The sequence below is a fragment of the Drosophila persimilis genome, unplaced genomic scaffold (genome assembly GCF_003286085.1).
Source record: "Drosophila persimilis strain 14011-0111.01,24,50 unplaced genomic scaffold, DperRS2 tig00000124-arrow-pilon, whole genome shotgun sequence".
NCBI lineage: Eukaryota > Metazoa > Arthropoda > Insecta > Diptera > Drosophilidae > Drosophila > Drosophila persimilis.
In genome coordinates, this window is record NW_020825294.1 from 6,785,861 (window position 1) to 6,805,326 (window position 19,466).

Sequence of the window (19,466 nt, forward strand, 5' to 3'; positions counted from 1 at the left end):
CAAAGTATATCTCTGGAACTATAAGTTGATCTATGCATTTTTAGCTGCTTATTCTATGATCTCTTGCTGATCTCTATAAAATGGAAGTAGCTTTTAATTGAATTATTAGACAGCTTTTATAGGCCTCTGTATGGTAATGACTACTGCCTTGAGGGGGTTCTACTTTGAGAAAAAAAATATACGGGCGGAAGCCTTAGGTGTCTAATTCTATAAAAGTTGTTCTTGAACCTGCTCGTATGTATTTAAGGATACCTCTTCGTTGTAGAAATTGCCCAAAAAACAAAGCGATTTCAAGAAAGTAGGGTGCACTCTTCATTTTCAACCCTATTTTATTCTCTCAGTGCAGACACACACACGCATACCAGCACTCACAGAAATACGCACATGAATCAGCGCGGTAATGTATGCCATGAAAAAGTTTTTGCCATAAAAATTTGCTCGCAAACTCGGAGTCGAGCAGTGAGTCCTTTGCCACTTGCTGCGGCGTGTCGCCTGTCGCACAACAACTGCCCTATCACTCACAGCTTGGAGGCGCCTCCCGCCCAGACCCTCCTGTACATGCCCTGCCAGGCCCCTCTTCTACACGAGATAATGAAATTGTTGCGAGTGGAGACGAAAAAGAAACTTTTGGCGAGGGCAGGCAAACATTTTAAATACAAAAGGATATGCGTGGGCAGGACGAGCAGAGTCCCTTTGCAGTGACATTGATGAAACGCTTGAAATTTACTGCGTTGCGACCTCCTCACCCCTCCCCCCCCATCACCCAAGCACAGGAGCTGGAGCTGAAGCTGAAGCAGGGCAGGATTCATGTTTCTTTTTTTAACTTTGCGGTTGCTTCGCGTCCTCAACCTCGTCCTCTTCCTGGTCGTGGTCCTCGTCCTGCTCCGGGCCCGGGCCCGGTTTCTGCTCCTGGCTTGGGATCCTTTTCTGTTTCTGGTCCCTGGCATTGTTGTGCTTACTTATCCCTGTCGAAAAATTGCCGAAACTTGGTGAGGCGCGTCCTTGAGCGGGCTAGAGCAACACAGGGAGAGCCAGAGAATGGCATGGCATGGCATGGAATGGAATGGAATGGAGCTGCCATTCCTCGGTAGTCAGTGCATTTAGTCAAAAGTGATTGAAAAGGCATTTTGTTATAATGCCAACTTAATGACAACGAAATTACACCAAAAGCCATCCAAAGCCAAAGCCAAGGCAACAGGAACAGAAAAAGGAAAGAATAGCGAGATTTGGACTGAATTTTGAAATACTCTGCCAGATAGAAATCATTCATAAGATAGCTAAAATATAATTTAACATAAAGTAAAGTTTCTTTCTTACAAATGGCAAGAGATTATAAAGAAATAAAATCTTTAAACTTAATTTTACTTAAATGCTAGCCTGAAATAAGCTAAAATGCCGGCCGGTCGATCGCTGAGTCTTCTCTCCTCTCTTTGTAGCGTAGACAACCTCTCTCTCTCTATCTCTGTTACTTCCCTGTTAACTCTACAGACCAGTAGCTTACTCTCTGTGACTTTACAGAGTCTGTTACTGTTGCTCTCATGGCTTCCCCACTATAACAGACACATAACAGACGGAATCGCACTTGCAAACTTACTCCCAGATTTACTGCAGATACTAAGCAGCTAAAAAAAACCCACAGCCAGATGGAAGATGGAATCTTCTTTATATTCATCTATAGTAGGTTTGTCTAGGAACCTATTTATTTCTCCTTTGCAAACTCCTTTGCAAAGTTGGAGTACCGTTTCGCTGAGGGTATACTCGTACCATCAGCGAACAACAACAGTCGCCGCTAAGCAAAATGAGTTTCCAAATACTTTGAGTCGCAAAACTTTGTCTCCGCCACGCGTTTCGTTTCCAGCGAACACCAGAAAAAGAACATTTTTCCCACATTTTCCATGGTCGCTATTTTTAATAGAGTGTATTCCCTCCGCTTTCTGTGCCCCTCTCTCTCTCTCTCGCTCTCTCTATCCTGTCATGCTGGCAAAGCGTTTTAATTGTTTGTCTTGGCAATAGATTTCATAGATTTCAACGCGTAGGCGGAGGCGGGAGGCTGGTGGCGGGAGGGAGTAGAGAAATGTTTAAGTAATCGAATCAAGGGGAAATCTTCTTTAAGATTTCTCCAGAGTTCTGCCATGGATTTAAGAAACTTTATTCAGCGGATGCTGAGCTCAAAATGAAACAGAAGTAGGAGTAATTAAATTTGGGGAAAATGAAATGAAAGAAAATTGAATACCGAAGTTCAACAGATGGCTGACAGCACAGAAATACAAAGCAGTTGTCACTGCAGTATTTATTTATTTACGATGAGGAGAAATCTTACTTTCCTTTCCACTCCCAATACACAACCATACATAGATTTTATTAAGGCATTAAATAGATATTTAAAAATAAAATATGTATAGATTATGATTGTAATCCCTGTGTAGGTGGTATGTTATAGCTTTGGGGCTCACATTTGTTACTCATAGTACTTTAATGCAAAGAAGTATTGTAGTATCTGGTGAAGGCGGCAGCTCTGTCAGAGCTGTAAACATTTTAACGTGTTTACAGGCTGTAAACGCTCGCTGTTAACACTCCATGAGAGCGCAGGGAGAGCGGTCTCCACACGCCTTTCGTATCGCTTGGCTTGTAGGCTATGGTTATACATATGTTTATATAGATCACACTCCGACTTTATCTTCCCTGCTCATCGTTGGATTACTTATTCTACAACTAATTCAATCCACCCTCTAACAAATAGTATATTTATATCAACAAACATCCTACATTCGATAGCCAGAAGAGTATATTTTACTTCTAGTCAGAATTGATAATTAGGAACTTCATTTCATATCATTCTACGAGTGTTTTTTTAAGTACATATTTTTCTATCACCATCAGACTAATCGAAAACCCAATGTAATAATTATATTAAAAATATATCAAGGTTGGAAACCTTCTTGGTGTTCTTGGTGTCTTGGAATATTACTTCATATTACGAGTACTCCACTGCAGTGGATGCTAAATGCCTTGCACTTCCTCTACTACTCGTATCTGTTGTATCTCCAGACACCCTCTAGTTCTGTGGCATGCCTTTCAACTACATCCTTGTTCCAGCAAATATACTCCTAACTTCAAACAAATCGAATATGTTTCCTGCTACTTGCACTTTATGGACTCGATCAAGTGCAAAATCCGATCCAAAAACTTGATGCTGCTGCCTGCTGCCTGCACGGACAGGAGGCCTCAGGTTTTTGGGGTGGGGGGAGACTACGACTCCTGCTGGGGCAAAAGTGTTTCAATTATTTAGCTTGAATAAAATGCATGCAGCAGAGTGTCCAAAGCACATACACACACACAGAGATTGGAGTTGGTGCTGAGGCGAGGCGAGGGCTGGAGCACGTAGCCGAAAAGTATGCTATTGAAATATTTATGCATCGCTCGCTTTTGCTCGTTTGCTTTGTTTGGTAGCTGTCTGCTTTGCTATGTGTGCGTGTGTGTTTGAGTGTGTGAGAGTTTGCGGCTGATTAAGCATTTGACATACATATTTCCTCCTTGCAGTAGCAGCATCACCAGCAGGATCAGGAGCAAGAGCAGGAGCAACAGCAATGGAGTTCAAAGCGCATTAGACATGCAAAACAAACACGTGCCGACACGCACACACATTCTGCCATCTCTTTTCTTCTTTCTGGCCTTTGTCAGGCAAGAGGGGGGAGGGTGGAGGGGGGGATGGGATACCCTGTGTCGCATTTTCCTATTAGCAGGCAACAATTCGCAACAAAATATGCAAATGCAGTCAAGCGAGTGAGTTCCACTCCTCTGTGTGCCCCTATCTACCCATCTCGTTCGCTCTCTTTTGACCCCTGTCTCTCTCTCTCTCTCCCCTCTCTGTCGCACATAGACAAGTGCATGGGCCGTGGTTCAGCATTTGCCGCATTGTTTTTCTGTCTGTTTGTTTGTTGCCGCCTGAATGATTCGTAGCCGAACATTTTCCAGCCAAATTTGCAGCACGTGATGCACAAAAAAACAAACAGCCAAAACATTTTAAATACACTTATCATAACGAGCGGTATACCGCATTTTTCAATGGATTTGGGTGCTTGAAAGGACTTGTGATCGCCAAATTAAATTGTTCAGGGCATTCCCACAAAGAATAATCCACAATCTGAGATTGTTGAAGGTAGGAATATTCTGTTCCATTAGAACTGACACAAATTCAATTTGGAAATGAAAATACTTTGAAAATTTAGCCCACTTCATTTATGTATCTTAAAGTTTCCCTACTCCAAAAAAAATAGCATTCATGTAAAACTTTTTCGGAAATATATTGCCACAAAAATTGCACAAAGTAAATAGTTATCCATCCGAATTCAATCGAAAGTTTTCTAGCCCTTTGGCATGGGTTTAGATAAGGCATCGTCAGCAGCGTAAGACCAACTTCCTTTTGGCCATTCACTCGCTTCAACCCCATTTTTTGGCCACGTTTCCAGCCTTATCTTAGTGGCTTCAGCAGCCAACAGCAGAGACGTAGCGACGAAGATGGCCAGAGAGGAGGCCCTGAAGTGGACAAGAGAACTGTGATGTTGGGTTTTAATTGAATTTTGAAACCGCATAACTGAAATCGCAAAGCCAGCCAAATCTTGACCTCTCAGACTGGTCCTCCTCGTCCTGGTCCTCCCACCCATTCGACAGGCAATAAAAATGTTGTAAAAATTTCGCCAAAAGTAATTTGTGCTACGGCAGAGCCATTTAAAGAGGAAACTAGGACGAATAGATTATTACCCTAACAAGGGGAGTGGAGCTTTTCTTCTCCAGGTTTCCCTGGACAACGTCCTTTCCAATCATTTATGCTGTATACTCCGCGATCTAGGGGCTAAACCCCTGCTTGTCCCTCAACCATCTCAGACACTCCTGGATTGTACTCCTTCGCTCGACGGATAGACCCTTCCAATAGTGAGATACACTCTGGCAAGTCTTAGTGAGCGGCAGATTACAAGCGATTGCCACTTGGCGATAGGACTGGCAACCGCAACTCCACACCGGTCTTAACCCTCTTCGTTTTCTTTTTTCGTTTTCAGCCATTACTACCCGCATGACCCCGCTCAATTAGTTAGCGCATTAAAGGGGATTCCACGTCGGGAGGAGGAGCAGGAGCAGGAGCAGCAGCTAGAGCAGGAGCTAGACCAGTCGAGGAATTTATTGTGCCCAAGTCCAAGCTGGTTAGCAGGAGTCTCTTATCGGTGTAACCAGGCTGTCGTGCTTTCGTGCTGCCTCGCTGAGAGGCAGAGATATTCGGAATCGAGTCGACTCGAGTTGAGTCTCGTAATTGACTTGTTGCCAAGTAATCGTTGCCCGTTAACTGCTGTTGTCAGGGGATTATCTACAGTTCAGTTGGAATCGACTGTTCCTCCATCGGTATTGTATCCTTGACTTGGACACACACACACACACACACACACAAACACGATTACGGATCCAGGATCCAGAGCCGAAGCTCATTGAAGTGGATAAAAAGTGAAAAACAATAAACAATAGCCAGGTCTCAGCCAAGACCAAAATCAAAAGAGGGAGCATCAGGTGAGTACTTGGTGAACAGATAATTCAAATGAAAATGGATTATATTTTGAATCTCTCTGAATTTTCCTATAATCCCAAACGAAGGCAAACTTTAGCGTTGCTTTCCCACACTCAAGTGTTTTGTTGTCCATGCTCTGTCCCCACTTCAGCTAATTGGTTCTGAAATGGTCGAGAGTCGTAGATTATTTATCTGATTCTCAGGACTCGGCATCCCCACCCATCCATCCATCTATCCATCCATCAAATCTCATGGTCAATCTCTGTGGAGGCGCTCCGGAAGTGTGCAACAATCTCTGGTCGCAGCAATCAACGCGCCAAGTTGCCAGCCACTTTTCCCTCAGTCTCTGGCTCTGTCTCGCTCTCTTCCTCGCCCCCTCTCTTGTTGCATGTGTGGGCAGCCATTTTGGAAGCTTAACCATAAATGTTGCATTCCGCTTTTAAGCTGCAACCTAACGATGTGTACGGTGTGTACGGTGTGTGCGGTGTGCACGAGGCGGGGGCTGAGGCTCACCAGCAATTTGGTCTGGCTTTGCCCCGAGTCAACGATGTGGGAGTGGGGAGAGAGGAAGTGGTGAAAGTGGGCTGTGGGAGGCTGCAGAAGCGGTAGCAATGCAACATCTGGCCACCTTTTTACACGTGCTTCTCTGGCCCGCCATCCTTCAGGCGAACCAACCGCTCATCTCCGGCTAATTCTCTATGCATTTCAGGAATCCACTCGCCGCCAACCGCCCCTCGTCCGGGCTCGTCAAGTGGGTCCGGAGATGGGCCCCATTTGAATCTCCCACTGGCTGGAGCTCGCTAATCCCATTACGGGCATAGACCTTCTTAAATGGCAGCTGCGAAACATTCTTTGCCCTTATTTGAAATTGTAGATGGTTCCTCCACTACTCGTATGCAGCTTAGATTGATTTAATTTTCCATTTAGATGCCTTAAATGCTTTTGATGAGGGGCTTTGATTAGGCGAAAGCCTGAACGAAGCCTGATTGACATTTTAAAATCCTTCGTGGGATGTGCGGGGGCTACACCTGGTGACCTTTGCAGCATGCTGTTATTACGAGGCCATTGGCGTAACCACAACTTTGATACTGAAGCGTTAATGCAACCACTCCCACAGAGACCCAGCCATGCACTGGAAAAAAGAAGGCAATCCCTTCGGTTTGTGGGAGTGGGAGGTGGGATTCCAGCGATGGGTCAACAAAGAATGACAAAGCGGATAAGATAGTTAATATTAGCTTACAACCTATGACCGCTCGGGAGCCGCGTGGCTGTGGAGCGTGAGAGCTGTCACAGAATGCTAACAGTGCGCTGTAACGGGGAACTGTTAACGGAGAATGTTAACAGGGTGTCAACAGCTCTGTTTCTCTGTTAAAGCTTTTAATATAAGCAGGACAACTTTTCTAAAATATATATTTTATATTCAGATTTTCATTAAAGGTTGGAAATCAAAGGGAGATGATACAGTGTTGATCCGCATTAACATTCGTCTGTCTGTTTCTGTTGAATCTGCCATAATCCCGGAAAGGCTCTTCTCTGAGTCCCACACCATTGTGCAGTAGTTCTGAAAGAGGAGCAGAAATTGAAAAATATTGATATTTACAGGAATACCTCCAACATTCATTTTCTTTCAGTGCAGTTGACTGACATCCTCGCTTCGTGTTTCGCTGTGCTTCGTTTTTTTGTATTCCCTTTTTTTTCGACCATTCAATGAGCTTTTAAGAGCGCTAATTAAAAATGTGGCAAGTGCAACCGATGCAGACACCACCCCTCTGGTGTCTGAACACACCCTCTGGCCGCGCCACGGCACTCCGCCACTTCACTCTTCGCTACCTATCCTTTAGTTGCCATTAAGGTCTATGGCCATAATGTGGCTGTCGTCTCGCTTTCTATTGCCTGCTCTTGAGGGGAAGCGTAATTAACGCCTTTACTCTTGGCATTGGTACAGGCCATGCCACATTCCGCACACATACATACACACAGACACACACATGCCCACCACCACCACCCTGCTACGCCTCTTGTGGCTATTGCGGCTTTGTCTGTGTGGGAAACGTTTTTAGATTGCATATTTATTAAAATGCAGCAAAGTTACAGCCACAAAAGCAGCAGCAGCAGTAGCATCAGCAGCAGCAGCACCACCACCAGAAGATGAAAGAATAAACGCAAGACGAGCACGAGGAGTGGCTCTGCAGGAAAAGCTAAAATGTAATAACTCTTGTCCTGGTCCCGTCCCCGTCCTCGTCTCCTCCCCACCGAACCCCTCATTCTTTGGCCATGCATTTCCGTAAGCAGCTTTTGTCCGCAGGTGTTTTTCCATTGTGTTGGCTCAACGCTTAACGCTCGATGCGGCTGCCAGGGTGGGGGGGGGATGCGATGGGGAATGGGGAATGGTATGGCAAGGCTGGGATGGTCTGACAGCCAGCGTTCTCTTTTGCAGCCAAGGATTTTTCAAGACCAAGCTGCTTATTATCAGAGCGTAACAATAACGAAAGAATAGCTGCGGCAACGAAGGTGTAGATACCCTCAAAGATCAAGCGTTTCTATAGCAGCCATTTTTGTTGAGATTTGTACAAAAAGAAACATATATTTTCCAGGCATTTTCCCCTTGGATCTTCCCCTTGTAGGATCGAAGAATGGATGGATGGATACCCCTCCAGGGGTATTACAAAAAAAGTGTAACTAATAAGCTTATGAAAAGGAAAATCTGCACACCGTTCCCGAACACCGAACATCGCCGGAGCCCCAGCTAATTGTGAGCTAATTCTAATTATCAGCAACACATTCGAGAGTCCTGCGCCGGCTTCTGCTTCTGCTCCTGGCCCTGGTCCTGGTCCTGTCTGCCAGCAAGCCAGCCAGCTCCTAACGAGTGTTTATTAATGGCGCTAATGGCAAGCGACGCCTTTGATGAGCGTAAAATGCTTAAGCACACAGATCCTTCCCAAGGTCCTCTTCCTTTCTGCTCCTGCTCTCCGTCCAACTGCCGGGTGCCGGCTTTGGCTCCTCTTTCAGGCCACGCAATTAGCGCACAAATATTTCCGCATACATTTCTTTATACCAATTTTTTCCTTTTTTTTTTGCCTTTTTCACAGCTTTGGCCATAAAAATGCTCAACCGAATTGTAGTAATTACAACAATTTGCATAAGAGAAAGAGATGGAAAGCGGGCGAAAGAGAGCGAGATAGAGAGGCAACCAGAACGGAAAACGGAAATCAAAAAGCGCAAAGCAACCGAACGCCGCTCACAAAAGTATGCTACGCATTTTTGCAATTTATTCATGCAGACAAATGGTGAATGGAGGCAGTGGGTGTATGGGGGAGGACGCAAAAAGGGAGCGAATTAGTGGGGAAAGGACGATCCCAAAATACACCAAAAATAATACACGAGAGGAAGGAGAAAAGAAAACGCTAATTATGTAATATGAAAATGCGACAACAACGTTGAATTATTTGCATATGGCAGCAACAGCACGGGACAGACCGGGACAGCAGCCCTTTTTTTGTGTGTCGGGAGAGATCCCTTCTTTTTTGTTGGGTTCATATTTTTGCGGCCATTAACAAATTCAATTAACACTCTGCATACGACTGAGAATTTTTTTGTGATTTTCATTACCATTTTCCTTAGCAGATCCCAATGTAAAATGAAAACCGAACTCATTTTTCTGGCAGCCTGCTGCTGCCGCTGGTGCTGCTGCTTTTGCTGCAATTGAAATCCCAATTACGGCAGCAGCTTCACAATTGAATAATCTCGTATCGAATCCAATGGAAGCAGAAAGAAAGCCTTTTGCCAGGCATCCGCATCGTTTGTTGTCGATTAGTGCACAAACCGTAGACAACAGAGAGAACCTGAAATCATAAATACCTGGGAGTTGAAGAGGGAAGATGGTACGAGTCGAGTCTGCCCTATGCTGTGGATCAAGTGCGGTTTAAGGGAAAACCATAAATAAAATAGATACAATTGTTATTTCATTCAAATTCAAGAGTTTATTTTCTGCAAAAATAAGAAAATTTCTACTTCGATCTTAGGCAGCGTTTCACAGCTAAGGATTTGGGATAAGAAAACATATTCAAATCTATTTAAAGTTGCAAATAAATTCACAAAAGATAAAACCAAAGGTGCAGAGCTCCTGCTACCATGTAAAGTACTCACCTGTTCGTTTATCTGTAATTTTAGTGTAACTATTTGTACTTTTCCCACAAAAGTAAAACAGATAAAACAATCAACTGAAATGGTTATATTATTGAGACAGGAAAAATTCGATAATTATTTCTATTTCAAATTCATGTTAAATTCATTGATATAGAATGTTTGAATTCATTAAAATACATTATTAATTTGTAGAATTTTTTTGGACAGTAGTATTGTTGCAACATCTGTTCTTTCTGCCTCACCCTGGGAATATTTTGTAAATTCCGTTGTGAGCTTAGGTTTTGTCTAAAGAAAAAGCATTAGTCGTTGATCCCTGGCTTAAGATATCGTCCTTTTCCGCTGCCTCAACAGGGTCTCGCAAGCGGTTCTCCGTTTCGAGATCCCATGTCTTCGTCCATGATTGTCACTTGTATTTTGAGGTTCTTCTCGTTGTCCAGCGGTCAGCGAATGCCGGGGAAAATTAAGTCGTCCTTCGAGCAGCCCTCGAAGTCTTCCATGTGGCACTCTCAGTGTATAGGCATTTGGCAGTGGCCGATGGCAACGCCTGTTAGAGCTGCGACTTGTGTTCCTTGAATCCCGTCACCAAGAGACCAGCGGCAAAGGGACGACGATTACAACGATTGTATCTTGTAGAGAAGATTGATCATCAGATATTTCGCCGATGTGCAAATAGCGATAGGAGAATGTCTGGGTCAGTATATAGCAGCAGTGTTTTCGCATCTGGGGCTAGAACCGCAAAGATCTGTTAATGTCATGCCCAATGAGCCCGACCGATTGCAGATGAACAATTTCTACAGCGAAACCATAACTTTGTGAACCATCGGATGTAACAGTATATGGTATATATCTTGGCTTGGAGAGTGGGTCTTTGCTTACATAGTCCCGTAAGAGCTTCCGCGACAGCCGTTGGATTGCATCATAATGCCATCCGTCACTGTCTCGGCGAGTGACATATATGTACTTATGTATCTTGTAGTTGCTCTAATAATAACCTTGTTGAAACGGTGAACTGCCTCAGAGTAGTGCCTAAATACATGAGGCCAAACACATATGTATTACATAAATCTGTTGCTCGTTAATCTTTCTAGTATAAATTTGTGTAGCATTGTTAAGGAGCGTCCTTTAACCAAAGCATGATCTTCAATATTGTAGCACAGGCATTCCTTGCGCTTTTCCCAATCGATTTTACACTTCCCTGATCGATCGTTCATCCTCATGAATCCCCCCATTCAAAAAACCAACTGAATCAGGGCATAATACCCATGTACAAGTATATAAATTGCCGCAGCCAAATGGCAGAGTTATTAAAATAAAGCAAAAGAGTCGGCGTTAATGTTGCATGGCCCGAAAAAGTGCACTCTGCGAACGGAAACGGAAACGAGCGCGTGAAATTCCAATATGCTGCTTACACTACTACATATGCATAGAGCTCTGTCGATCCCCCTGCTGCCCATCTGCATGGAAAAAAACCAATTTCAATTTGTTAACCATTTTTTTATTCCCAATCAAATTTATTACACGGCATAACACAAACAATAAAAGAAAAAAAGGAGATGGTTGAGTACGGTGGAGATGGAAAACAAATTCGCAATCGGCTCTTATTTTCTTACAAAATATATGTATATCCATCCATCCATGTGTGTGTGTGTGTGTGGGGACTCCTCCACTGGCTCTCTCTGTCTCTCTCTCTTTCTCTCTCTCTATTTTCATCATATGTATATGAAGTATATGTTTGCAGGACAATTAAAACGAGGCAAACACAAGGCTACTTCTACACGGGGATGGGAGGAAAGAGAAAGAGAGTGGGAGTGGGAGTGTGAGTGTGAGAGCATATGACGGGAGGTGGTATAGCCTGGAGGCCCGCCTGGCCCTAGTAAATGGTAATCAAGGCAAATCCTCCATAGAGCACGGCACACGGATAGGCAATCAGCATCTGTTGATGGTCCATGGAGAACGCTGTGGCGAACAGTTTCGAGGCCGATATGGCGCACCAGAATATGGAGATGCCGCTCACAATTAGGCCGAGTGTGCCCCTGCAAAGTGATATGGTAGAGAGAGCAGTTGAGATAGATGGATGTATGTACGGTTATGGGCAAGGGAGAGGCAGGAGCCTCTACGGCAGCAGGAGCCAGCCAGAGCCCCCATAGATATAGCGCCAAAATCAATAAACAATGCATATGCATGAAGCAGACGGTAGAAGCGGCGAAACAGCAGCAGCATAGGATAGGATAGAGTATACGAGTGACTGAGTGTTTCATAAAAAAATAGAGGAAGAAAAGTGAGTGTGAGTGCGGGTGCGGGTGCGGGTGTGAGTGTGCGCGTGAGTGTGTTCGAATGAATGGGCAGGGCAAACAAAGACAGCAGGCGGCTGTGCAAAGGATGTGCAAACACAGTCCCACTATAAAGCACACAACGGCCACGAGAGTGCAGGGAATGAAAAATTGATATATAAGCGATGTGTTCGGCCTACCTACGGGAAACTACTACGAGTACAATGCAGGGCAGCCAGGATGATGAATATGCTTGTAGACATTTGTCGATTGTGACCTAATCAAATCCCAAGATAGTAGCTCAAGTTTTGAGCAAAGGTATGTGCAGTGTTGCAATCAGAGTAAAAGCAGTAAAGGTTTCTTAAGCGACTGATAGTATTTTATAGCATATTCAGAGTTTGAGCTAAGAGAAAACACCTTTCAAGATTATTTTGTCCTGGTAAAACCCCCAACGTCTTATTTATCGCTAGGCACGCTTTTTGAATTGTAGAGCAGTTCAACAAAGCAGTGCACATGTCAGGTACGGCGCATGTAATTTGTTCTTGCATTCTCGGGTATTCTCCTTTCGCTTGTGCTCGAGTCTCGAGTCGGGCAATGGGAGCACTAATGTAAAACATTTCAAGTCTATATTTGTGAAATTCCATTAAAGAGTTTTTTCTATTTTCCACACTTCTGATTCCATTCTTGTCAACAGTTATAGAATTTCCTAGTGAAAAGTATTAACAAACATTTACCCCACCCCAAATGTACACTAACTCTCTAAAAAACTACTTGAAATCCCCTCTTATCGAAAAAGCCAAACACTTTCGTCAAGCTACTCCAAATGTGCCAACAAAACACTCAAACACCATAAAATCAAAGAAAGAAAAAAACAGCCTTAATATATTGACATTTTTTGTCTGCAACAAAAACATTTCAGTAAAGTTCAGAAAGAAATGTTGGGGAAAACTTTACCCAACCTCTTGGAATATTTACTCAACCTCAACGTTCAATAAACGTATAAGTGTGAGTGCGTTATCCCTAGATTATCTGTGCCTAGTTTAAGGCGGAAAGGTTCTTTAGAAGACTATATTTAAAACCATAACCTTTTGCGTAACCAGAAATCAATTTCTTAAACCAAAAAGCGTATGAATAATCCCCCAATATGTATCAAAGGTTCGCATATATTCCGTGCCCCGATTCCGCGCTGGCCTTTAATGGATTGCCTCTTTGTGGTCTCAGCGGCTCAGCTGTCACCTGGGCGGCGGCTCACCCCGTCAGCCTCCTCCTGCCGCTGCAATCTTTGTGCAACTTTTTTGGCCCGTGACATGGTTCCATGTGGAGCCAAGTGATTTTTCGGCCCCGTCACAGAGCTTGTAGCGCGTAAATGGTACGCTGGCCTAAAAACCAATCAAAACAATACTAACCCATCTGGGGGTATAGCCCATGCAGGACCAGTCCCCCCCTATAAAGGATAACTCGACTGTCTGTGTAATTTTTGCGCACTTTTGCATCACCAAACAAACTCAATTAAAAAAGTCTGTCTAAAGAGAGAAAAAAACGAATGAGAAGGGAATCGCAAAAATATTTACTGTAAACTTGCCTGGAATTCCTATGGAGAGTATATGAACATCAACGCCAACACACACCCTCTACCCCTTTCTCCGCCTCTCTCTCTCTCTCTCTAGTACATACATACACATGCATGCATACATATGCAGACAAAGTGCAGGCGCTTAAAACCAACAAATAAAAAATGCAAGCAAACAGGCAACCAAAATGGCAATTGCACGGGGCAGTTGGGCAGTTGGACAGTTTTTTGGGGGAGAAGAATGAAGTGGGGAGCGGGGCTCTTCGGAGGGGTGAGGGCTACAGCGGGGACGGGACGGACAAAATGCTGTTGGTGTCGAGTAAACCCGAGCAATAGTTGCTTTTTTACACGCTTCCCAGCACCAGTACCACTGCGCCCCCCCCCCCCACACCACTCGGTTCTCCCTTTGGAGGACTGAAATTATGACGTGCCAAAGGGGTGGGAGAGCAGGATAGAGTCTGGAACGGGGGGAGTGAGAGCGTTCAGTGGCAGGCAGTGGCAGGCTCCCACGCGTTCCCTCGCCAGAGGAAGCGCTAAAAACTCACGCAGCATTTGCGTGTTGCTCCTCTCGCATCGTCATCATAAAAAGCGAAACGAGTGAGTGGATCGCCACAAAAAGAAAAAACACTAGAGAGATGTGTATAATCGTGTATTCCGACTAAAGGATACCCACTACTTTGAGGATTTTTTGACCTTAAGCACCTCTGGGACGTTGATATGCCACGACGACTGAAGTGACCCATGCGACTCCAAGCCGAAGCCTGTTACTCGAAGATGTGAGGCAGCCGAGAGGCGCTGCCCCATGACGCGCGACGTGTACATGCAGGATAGATAGATATCTACCTGTTACACCTTATCACACACGACTACAGCATACTCTCGTAATGGAGCGTTTACAGGGTAGCAGACAAAACAACGACTAAAAAGGAAGAAGAAGTGCAGGGAAATGGAGAGTGTAGGACAGAGAGAAAACGGATGAGGAAGAGGAAGGGGAAGGGGAAGTGGAAGTGGATGGAGAGTGAGATGCGAGCACGGCGAGCAAGTGCTGGACACATATTTGAAAAGGAAACTACGTGAACGAAACTCAACGGGTGGCAAAACTGGACACGGAACGTTAGACAGATGGACACGGGACAGCCACCCGACCAACGGGCCCCCTCAATCGTTATCCGCCTCCTCCTGCTCCTCCGTGTGCCCGCCCCCTCAGGCAGTACCCTGTTCTCAGCGCGAAAATTAAACGGCGCACAGTTGGCGTTATTTTCCCTTTTTTTTTGTTTTTGTTTTTGCCTGTCTTGCCTTTTGCCTTGGCTTCAATTGGGGTCCGGGGTCCCTGGACCATGGTTTCATGGGTTCGTAGTCTGTAGTTTTGTTAGTTGGTAGCCCCGGAGTCCACTAAAAGCGCAAATTAAGTTGGCCACTCTTTTTTTTATATGTACCATATATCTGTGAGGGGAGAAAATACTACTAGATATGTACTAAGTGTGGGTGGGTGTGCATCTCTGGCCCAAAACTGCAACAAAATTAAAAACCTAAATTGTGCGAAAAGAAGCAACGGAAATCAACCAGAAAAAAAAGGTCGAAAAGAAGAAGTGTTTCGACTTCGGGGAGTTTCGATAAAAAGAAACCCAAAATGTAGGGCAGGGAAACGGGATGAAGGGATAACGTTCTATTCATAATTTAAATACGCAAATTAAGAGCAATAAAATAAGAGCTGAGGCCAGACATAGCAGAACAATAGAGATAGAGCTCTGAATCCCATTTCTGCATACAATAGAACTTGGTTCAATTCAGAAAGCAATTTCCTTTGAATTTCAGAAACTATACAGAAAATAAGCATGAATATCTTATGAAGACTAAACTTTATAGTTGGGTTCTGTTTATTTTGGCTGGCTGGAAGACTATTAACTAGTAATAAATAGCAGCGCACGCTCCTTTTGCTCCAAGATTTATTCTTCGCCAATTGACAAAAAATGCCAAAGAGAATTCCCGAGAATGCAAAAACAAAATACATGTCGTGTGCCTGACGTGTGAACATTGCTCCATCCATTGATTTCTTCTACGTGTGCAAAATTTCCCACTCCAGTGTCCCCAGGTCTTTCTTTGCATTTCAAAGCACCCAATCACCCCCATGTCGTTATTGATACATGCCCGCACTCACAATTAATAACCAACAGAAACTTGCAGCTAAAATTAAACTAAACAAAAACCAATAACAACGATAGAACTGAACGACGAAGGCTGCATCCACAGACGAGGCGGCATCAATTGAACAAATTTCAACGGAACGGATCGGATCGGAAACAGAAACGTGATGCAGTCGCAGCTGGACGGGCTTAGGCAAAAGTTTGTAATTACAGGCCACAAACAATGAGACGACTACGACTACGACGACGACTGCGATGCCGATGCCGATGCATTGGCAACTTTTCAATTAAAAACATAAATATAAACCATCAATGGGAGGTGGTGGAGGAGGTGGAGGATGGTTGGACCGCAGCAAAGTTAGCATGCAATGGCAATGAATGGACGAGCTTGGGCTGTGCTGTGCTGGGCTGCTATGCTGAATGGGAGAGGATGAAAAGCCAACGACTTGTGTCAACAATTACTTACTGAATGGTGATTAAAATGTTGATTCCCGAGAGCACGACCATGGGCAGCAGACAATAGCCGAGAACGGAGGCCACCGCCCCAAAGGTCACCTGCGACCGGGTGACCATCAGCGAAAGCAGACAATAGAAGAAGATGCAGCCCATCACGCCGATTCCATAGATGTACGAGAAGGTTACCTTGCCGCTCTGTAAAATGGGTAAATGAAGAGAAGTGGAAAGGTAATTGTTAGACAGCCCAATCCGAGAACAACAGAACAACAGGACAACAGAGTCCCCGGCTACAGTCGAAACCAATTGTAATCGTCGGGGGATATAGTGGGGACTTGTAATCCTACTATTGTTAACAGGGATAATGCCAGGCATTTCCATTCTATAACCTAATGCTTACTTTACCAATACAAAAATGGTTGCAAAATTACATAACTCTCTATAAAATTTCTTATACTAATAAATTAAATATTGAGTGATAATTTCCCCAAGTTAAAACCATTACCGGGTTAATTACAGTTCAAATAATACAGTTTTCTGGTTGATCATATTTAATAATAATAATAAATTAACTGTTGCTGATTATAATAAACGACTTGAACAGAGTATACGGTATACGACTCGAAAGTATTGGCCCTGCACTCAATTCGTTTACCATATTCGAGAGCCTCAGACGATGACACTTTTTCATCGATCCCTTAACCTAATCCCTTAGCCTGGTGGACGGGCAATTATAATTGGTTTCGACTGTGATTTGGGGTGGGCGGTTTAAACTGTTTCGACTGAACTGAAAACAAATTGATATAACAAACCAGTAGCAGGAAGCCGCCAAGTGTGAGGCAGAAGACCAGTGGACCTGCCATGTCCGTGTCCTGGAGTATTTGCTGTTCGGTGCCCCGCAATGGATTAAGCACGGCCAGGGTCTGAAACGAGCGAGAGAGAAAGAGTGAGAGAGGGAGAGAGAGAGAGAGAGTAATACGATTAAAATTAGAGCAAGTGAAGGATTACACAGATGAATGGTGGATGGATTGGGGATACGGGAATACGGGAAAGAGCCATGGCAGGCAGCAGGCAGCAGGCAGCCCAGTCCGGCCATCATCATTCACACAGCCTGCGGCAGGACACAGGACACAACACACAATTCATTTGTTGTTCGCACAGCGGTCATAAAACGAAGCCCAAGACCCGTTTTCCAAACATTTGTTCTCTGTATGCGTTTTTGGTTTTCCTCGTTGTTTTCCCCCCTTTTGCCCTTTTGCTGTTGCTGTTTCTGTTGTTCCTTGTATTGTTTTTTGCCTGTGTGTGTGTGTGTGTGCAGTCGCAGAGAAATTTGAAAAATGGAAATTGATGATAAATGATATTGCTGACCAGCGAACAGAGCAACGAGAGAATAGGAACTGGGGGCGTAGGGGGTTGGGGGTTGCCAAGAGCTGTCAACGCGATTTGACGCATGAGAATGTGGAGCCAGGACAGAACAGCCATGAAATTTGATATTACAGGCAGCCAGCCCAATGCCCCAGAAATAGTGGTCGATGAAATGTCTGTCGCTCTCTCGTCTCTCTCTGTCATTAGTTACGTGCGCCGGGGGTTTACCGACTACCGACTTTAATTGAGATTAAAAAGCGTTTAGAGCTAAAGGAAAGTCAAAGGCTTTCATTTCAGGTATTTCCGATTCCGATTTCGATCCATTACTATAAATTCCACTTGGTTGCAGGGACCCCAAGATCTAACCATAATTCCCTCTCATACCCTCAAAGCAGCCGCTGATGTACAATTTAATTAGCATTTCATTTCGTTTTTATGATGGCACACGGACTCATTAACATTTTCATTTTTCAATTAACACAAACGTAATAAATTCCGTGCTGAAGCTGAAAGAAATGAGAATCAGGCGTACGCAAATTTTTACAAAATGGACAAAAATGCAGAAAGTTACACAGAGAAAGAGAGAGAAAGCGGAAGCGATGGATAGACAGAGAGAGAGTAGCAGAAAAAAGTGAGTGAGCAAAAGTTTAATTAAAAACACAAAAGTTGTTTTATTTATTTAAAAACAACTACGCGCGCAGGCCATGAAAAAATATGTCTTCATTAACGACAAAACAGCAAGTGCAACGGCAACAAAGCGCACAATGCGAAAAAATATGTAAAAAAAAACAATAGAATTATTACCCGAAGCGGAGAGGGAAAAGGGAAAGCAAAGGGGAGCCGCGCTTGCAATAAATACAAAAGCGAAAATGCAAAAACATTTAAATTTCAATTAAAACGGAGCGCGGCGCGCCAATGTGAAGTTGGCTGCGGTAGAAAGCTCCGCTCCTCGGCCTAAAGTGGCCAGGACTGCCAACCCACTCCACCCCAAGAGGCGCAACCACAGAAGCGGAGCGGAGCTCCCAACTGTGATGCACAAATTAGAAAACGGCAAAACAAAGGAGAGAAAATGCGTAAAGAAAGAAATAGAGAAACAGGAATTATGCAGTTGGTGGGAAGTAATTGTCCAACGAACAACAAAGTGGGGCAACCTAAAGCAAGCCGGGGGGAATCGCGCGCATAAAATATGCAATTTTCCTCAGCATTCAAGATTTCTAGTTAAAAATGCGTTCAACTGCTCATGGCAGGCAAAGAGATTGGTTAAAAGTGACACGGTCGAACAAGGTGGCCACGCAAGTTCTAAAGTGAGCTGTGGTGTGGGCTCTAGCGATTTACCTTTTGGAAAATGTGATTCGGATTAATGCCCAATTCTGTAAATAAAAAAAATAACACCTTAAGATGGGAAAAAGTACACTGGAAAATATGGATCTCACCCTCGAGTAATGGTGGTTCATCATCAAATTCGTTGCCGGTGCCAGCACCGCCGGCTGCTTTGCCAGACTGATCCTGTCCATAGCTGTTTTCCGTGTATGCTGTGGGATCGTAGAAGCCTCCCAGACCCTGGGCAGGAGGATTTGCATAGGCGGCATCGTAATTGGGCGGCACAGTGGCCTGTGTGTTGTCGAATGTTTGGAAATTGCTGCAAGCAAACGAAATAGAATCAACAACGCCGATGGTCGTGACGAGGCCGAAGCACACATCAACACTTACAGCTCCTGTCCGAATTCCGGCATATCAAAGTTGTAGCTGGCATCTGGAGCGCCATAGAAGTCATTTGGTCCACCAAACTGCGACATTGCACTTGAATTTAAGCACTAATTGAACTCAATATTTGTGAAATAACAAAAATAATAAAGTGCCACACGTCACGACTAATATTTGCTGTCCAATTAATTCGTCAGTATATTTACGGTATATTTCTGAGAGTCAGACCGTATATTTCAGACATAAATCCGCAGTCACAC

The 19,466-nt window shown here is 44.2% G+C and overlaps 1 protein-coding gene across 1 annotated transcript; it reads right to left on the reverse strand.

Moving 5' to 3' along the window:
• Positions 1 to 11,353: 11,353 nt before the first annotated feature.
• LOC6602216 (protein YIPF5 homolog) lies at positions 11,354 to 19,336 on the reverse strand. The gene is made up of 6 exons (XM_002027257.2): positions 19,213 to 19,336; positions 18,936 to 19,141; positions 18,838 to 18,872; positions 16,950 to 17,060; positions 16,151 to 16,335; positions 11,354 to 11,733 (listed from the first exon to the last, which is right to left on the reverse strand). The coding sequence occupies exons 1-6, from the start codon at positions 19,296 to 19,298 to the stop codon at positions 11,571 to 11,573; spliced, it is 786 nt and encodes a 261-aa protein (XP_002027293.1). The 5' UTR covers positions 19,299 to 19,336; the 3' UTR covers positions 11,354 to 11,570.
• Between the last annotated feature and the right edge of the window lie 130 nt (positions 19,337 to 19,466).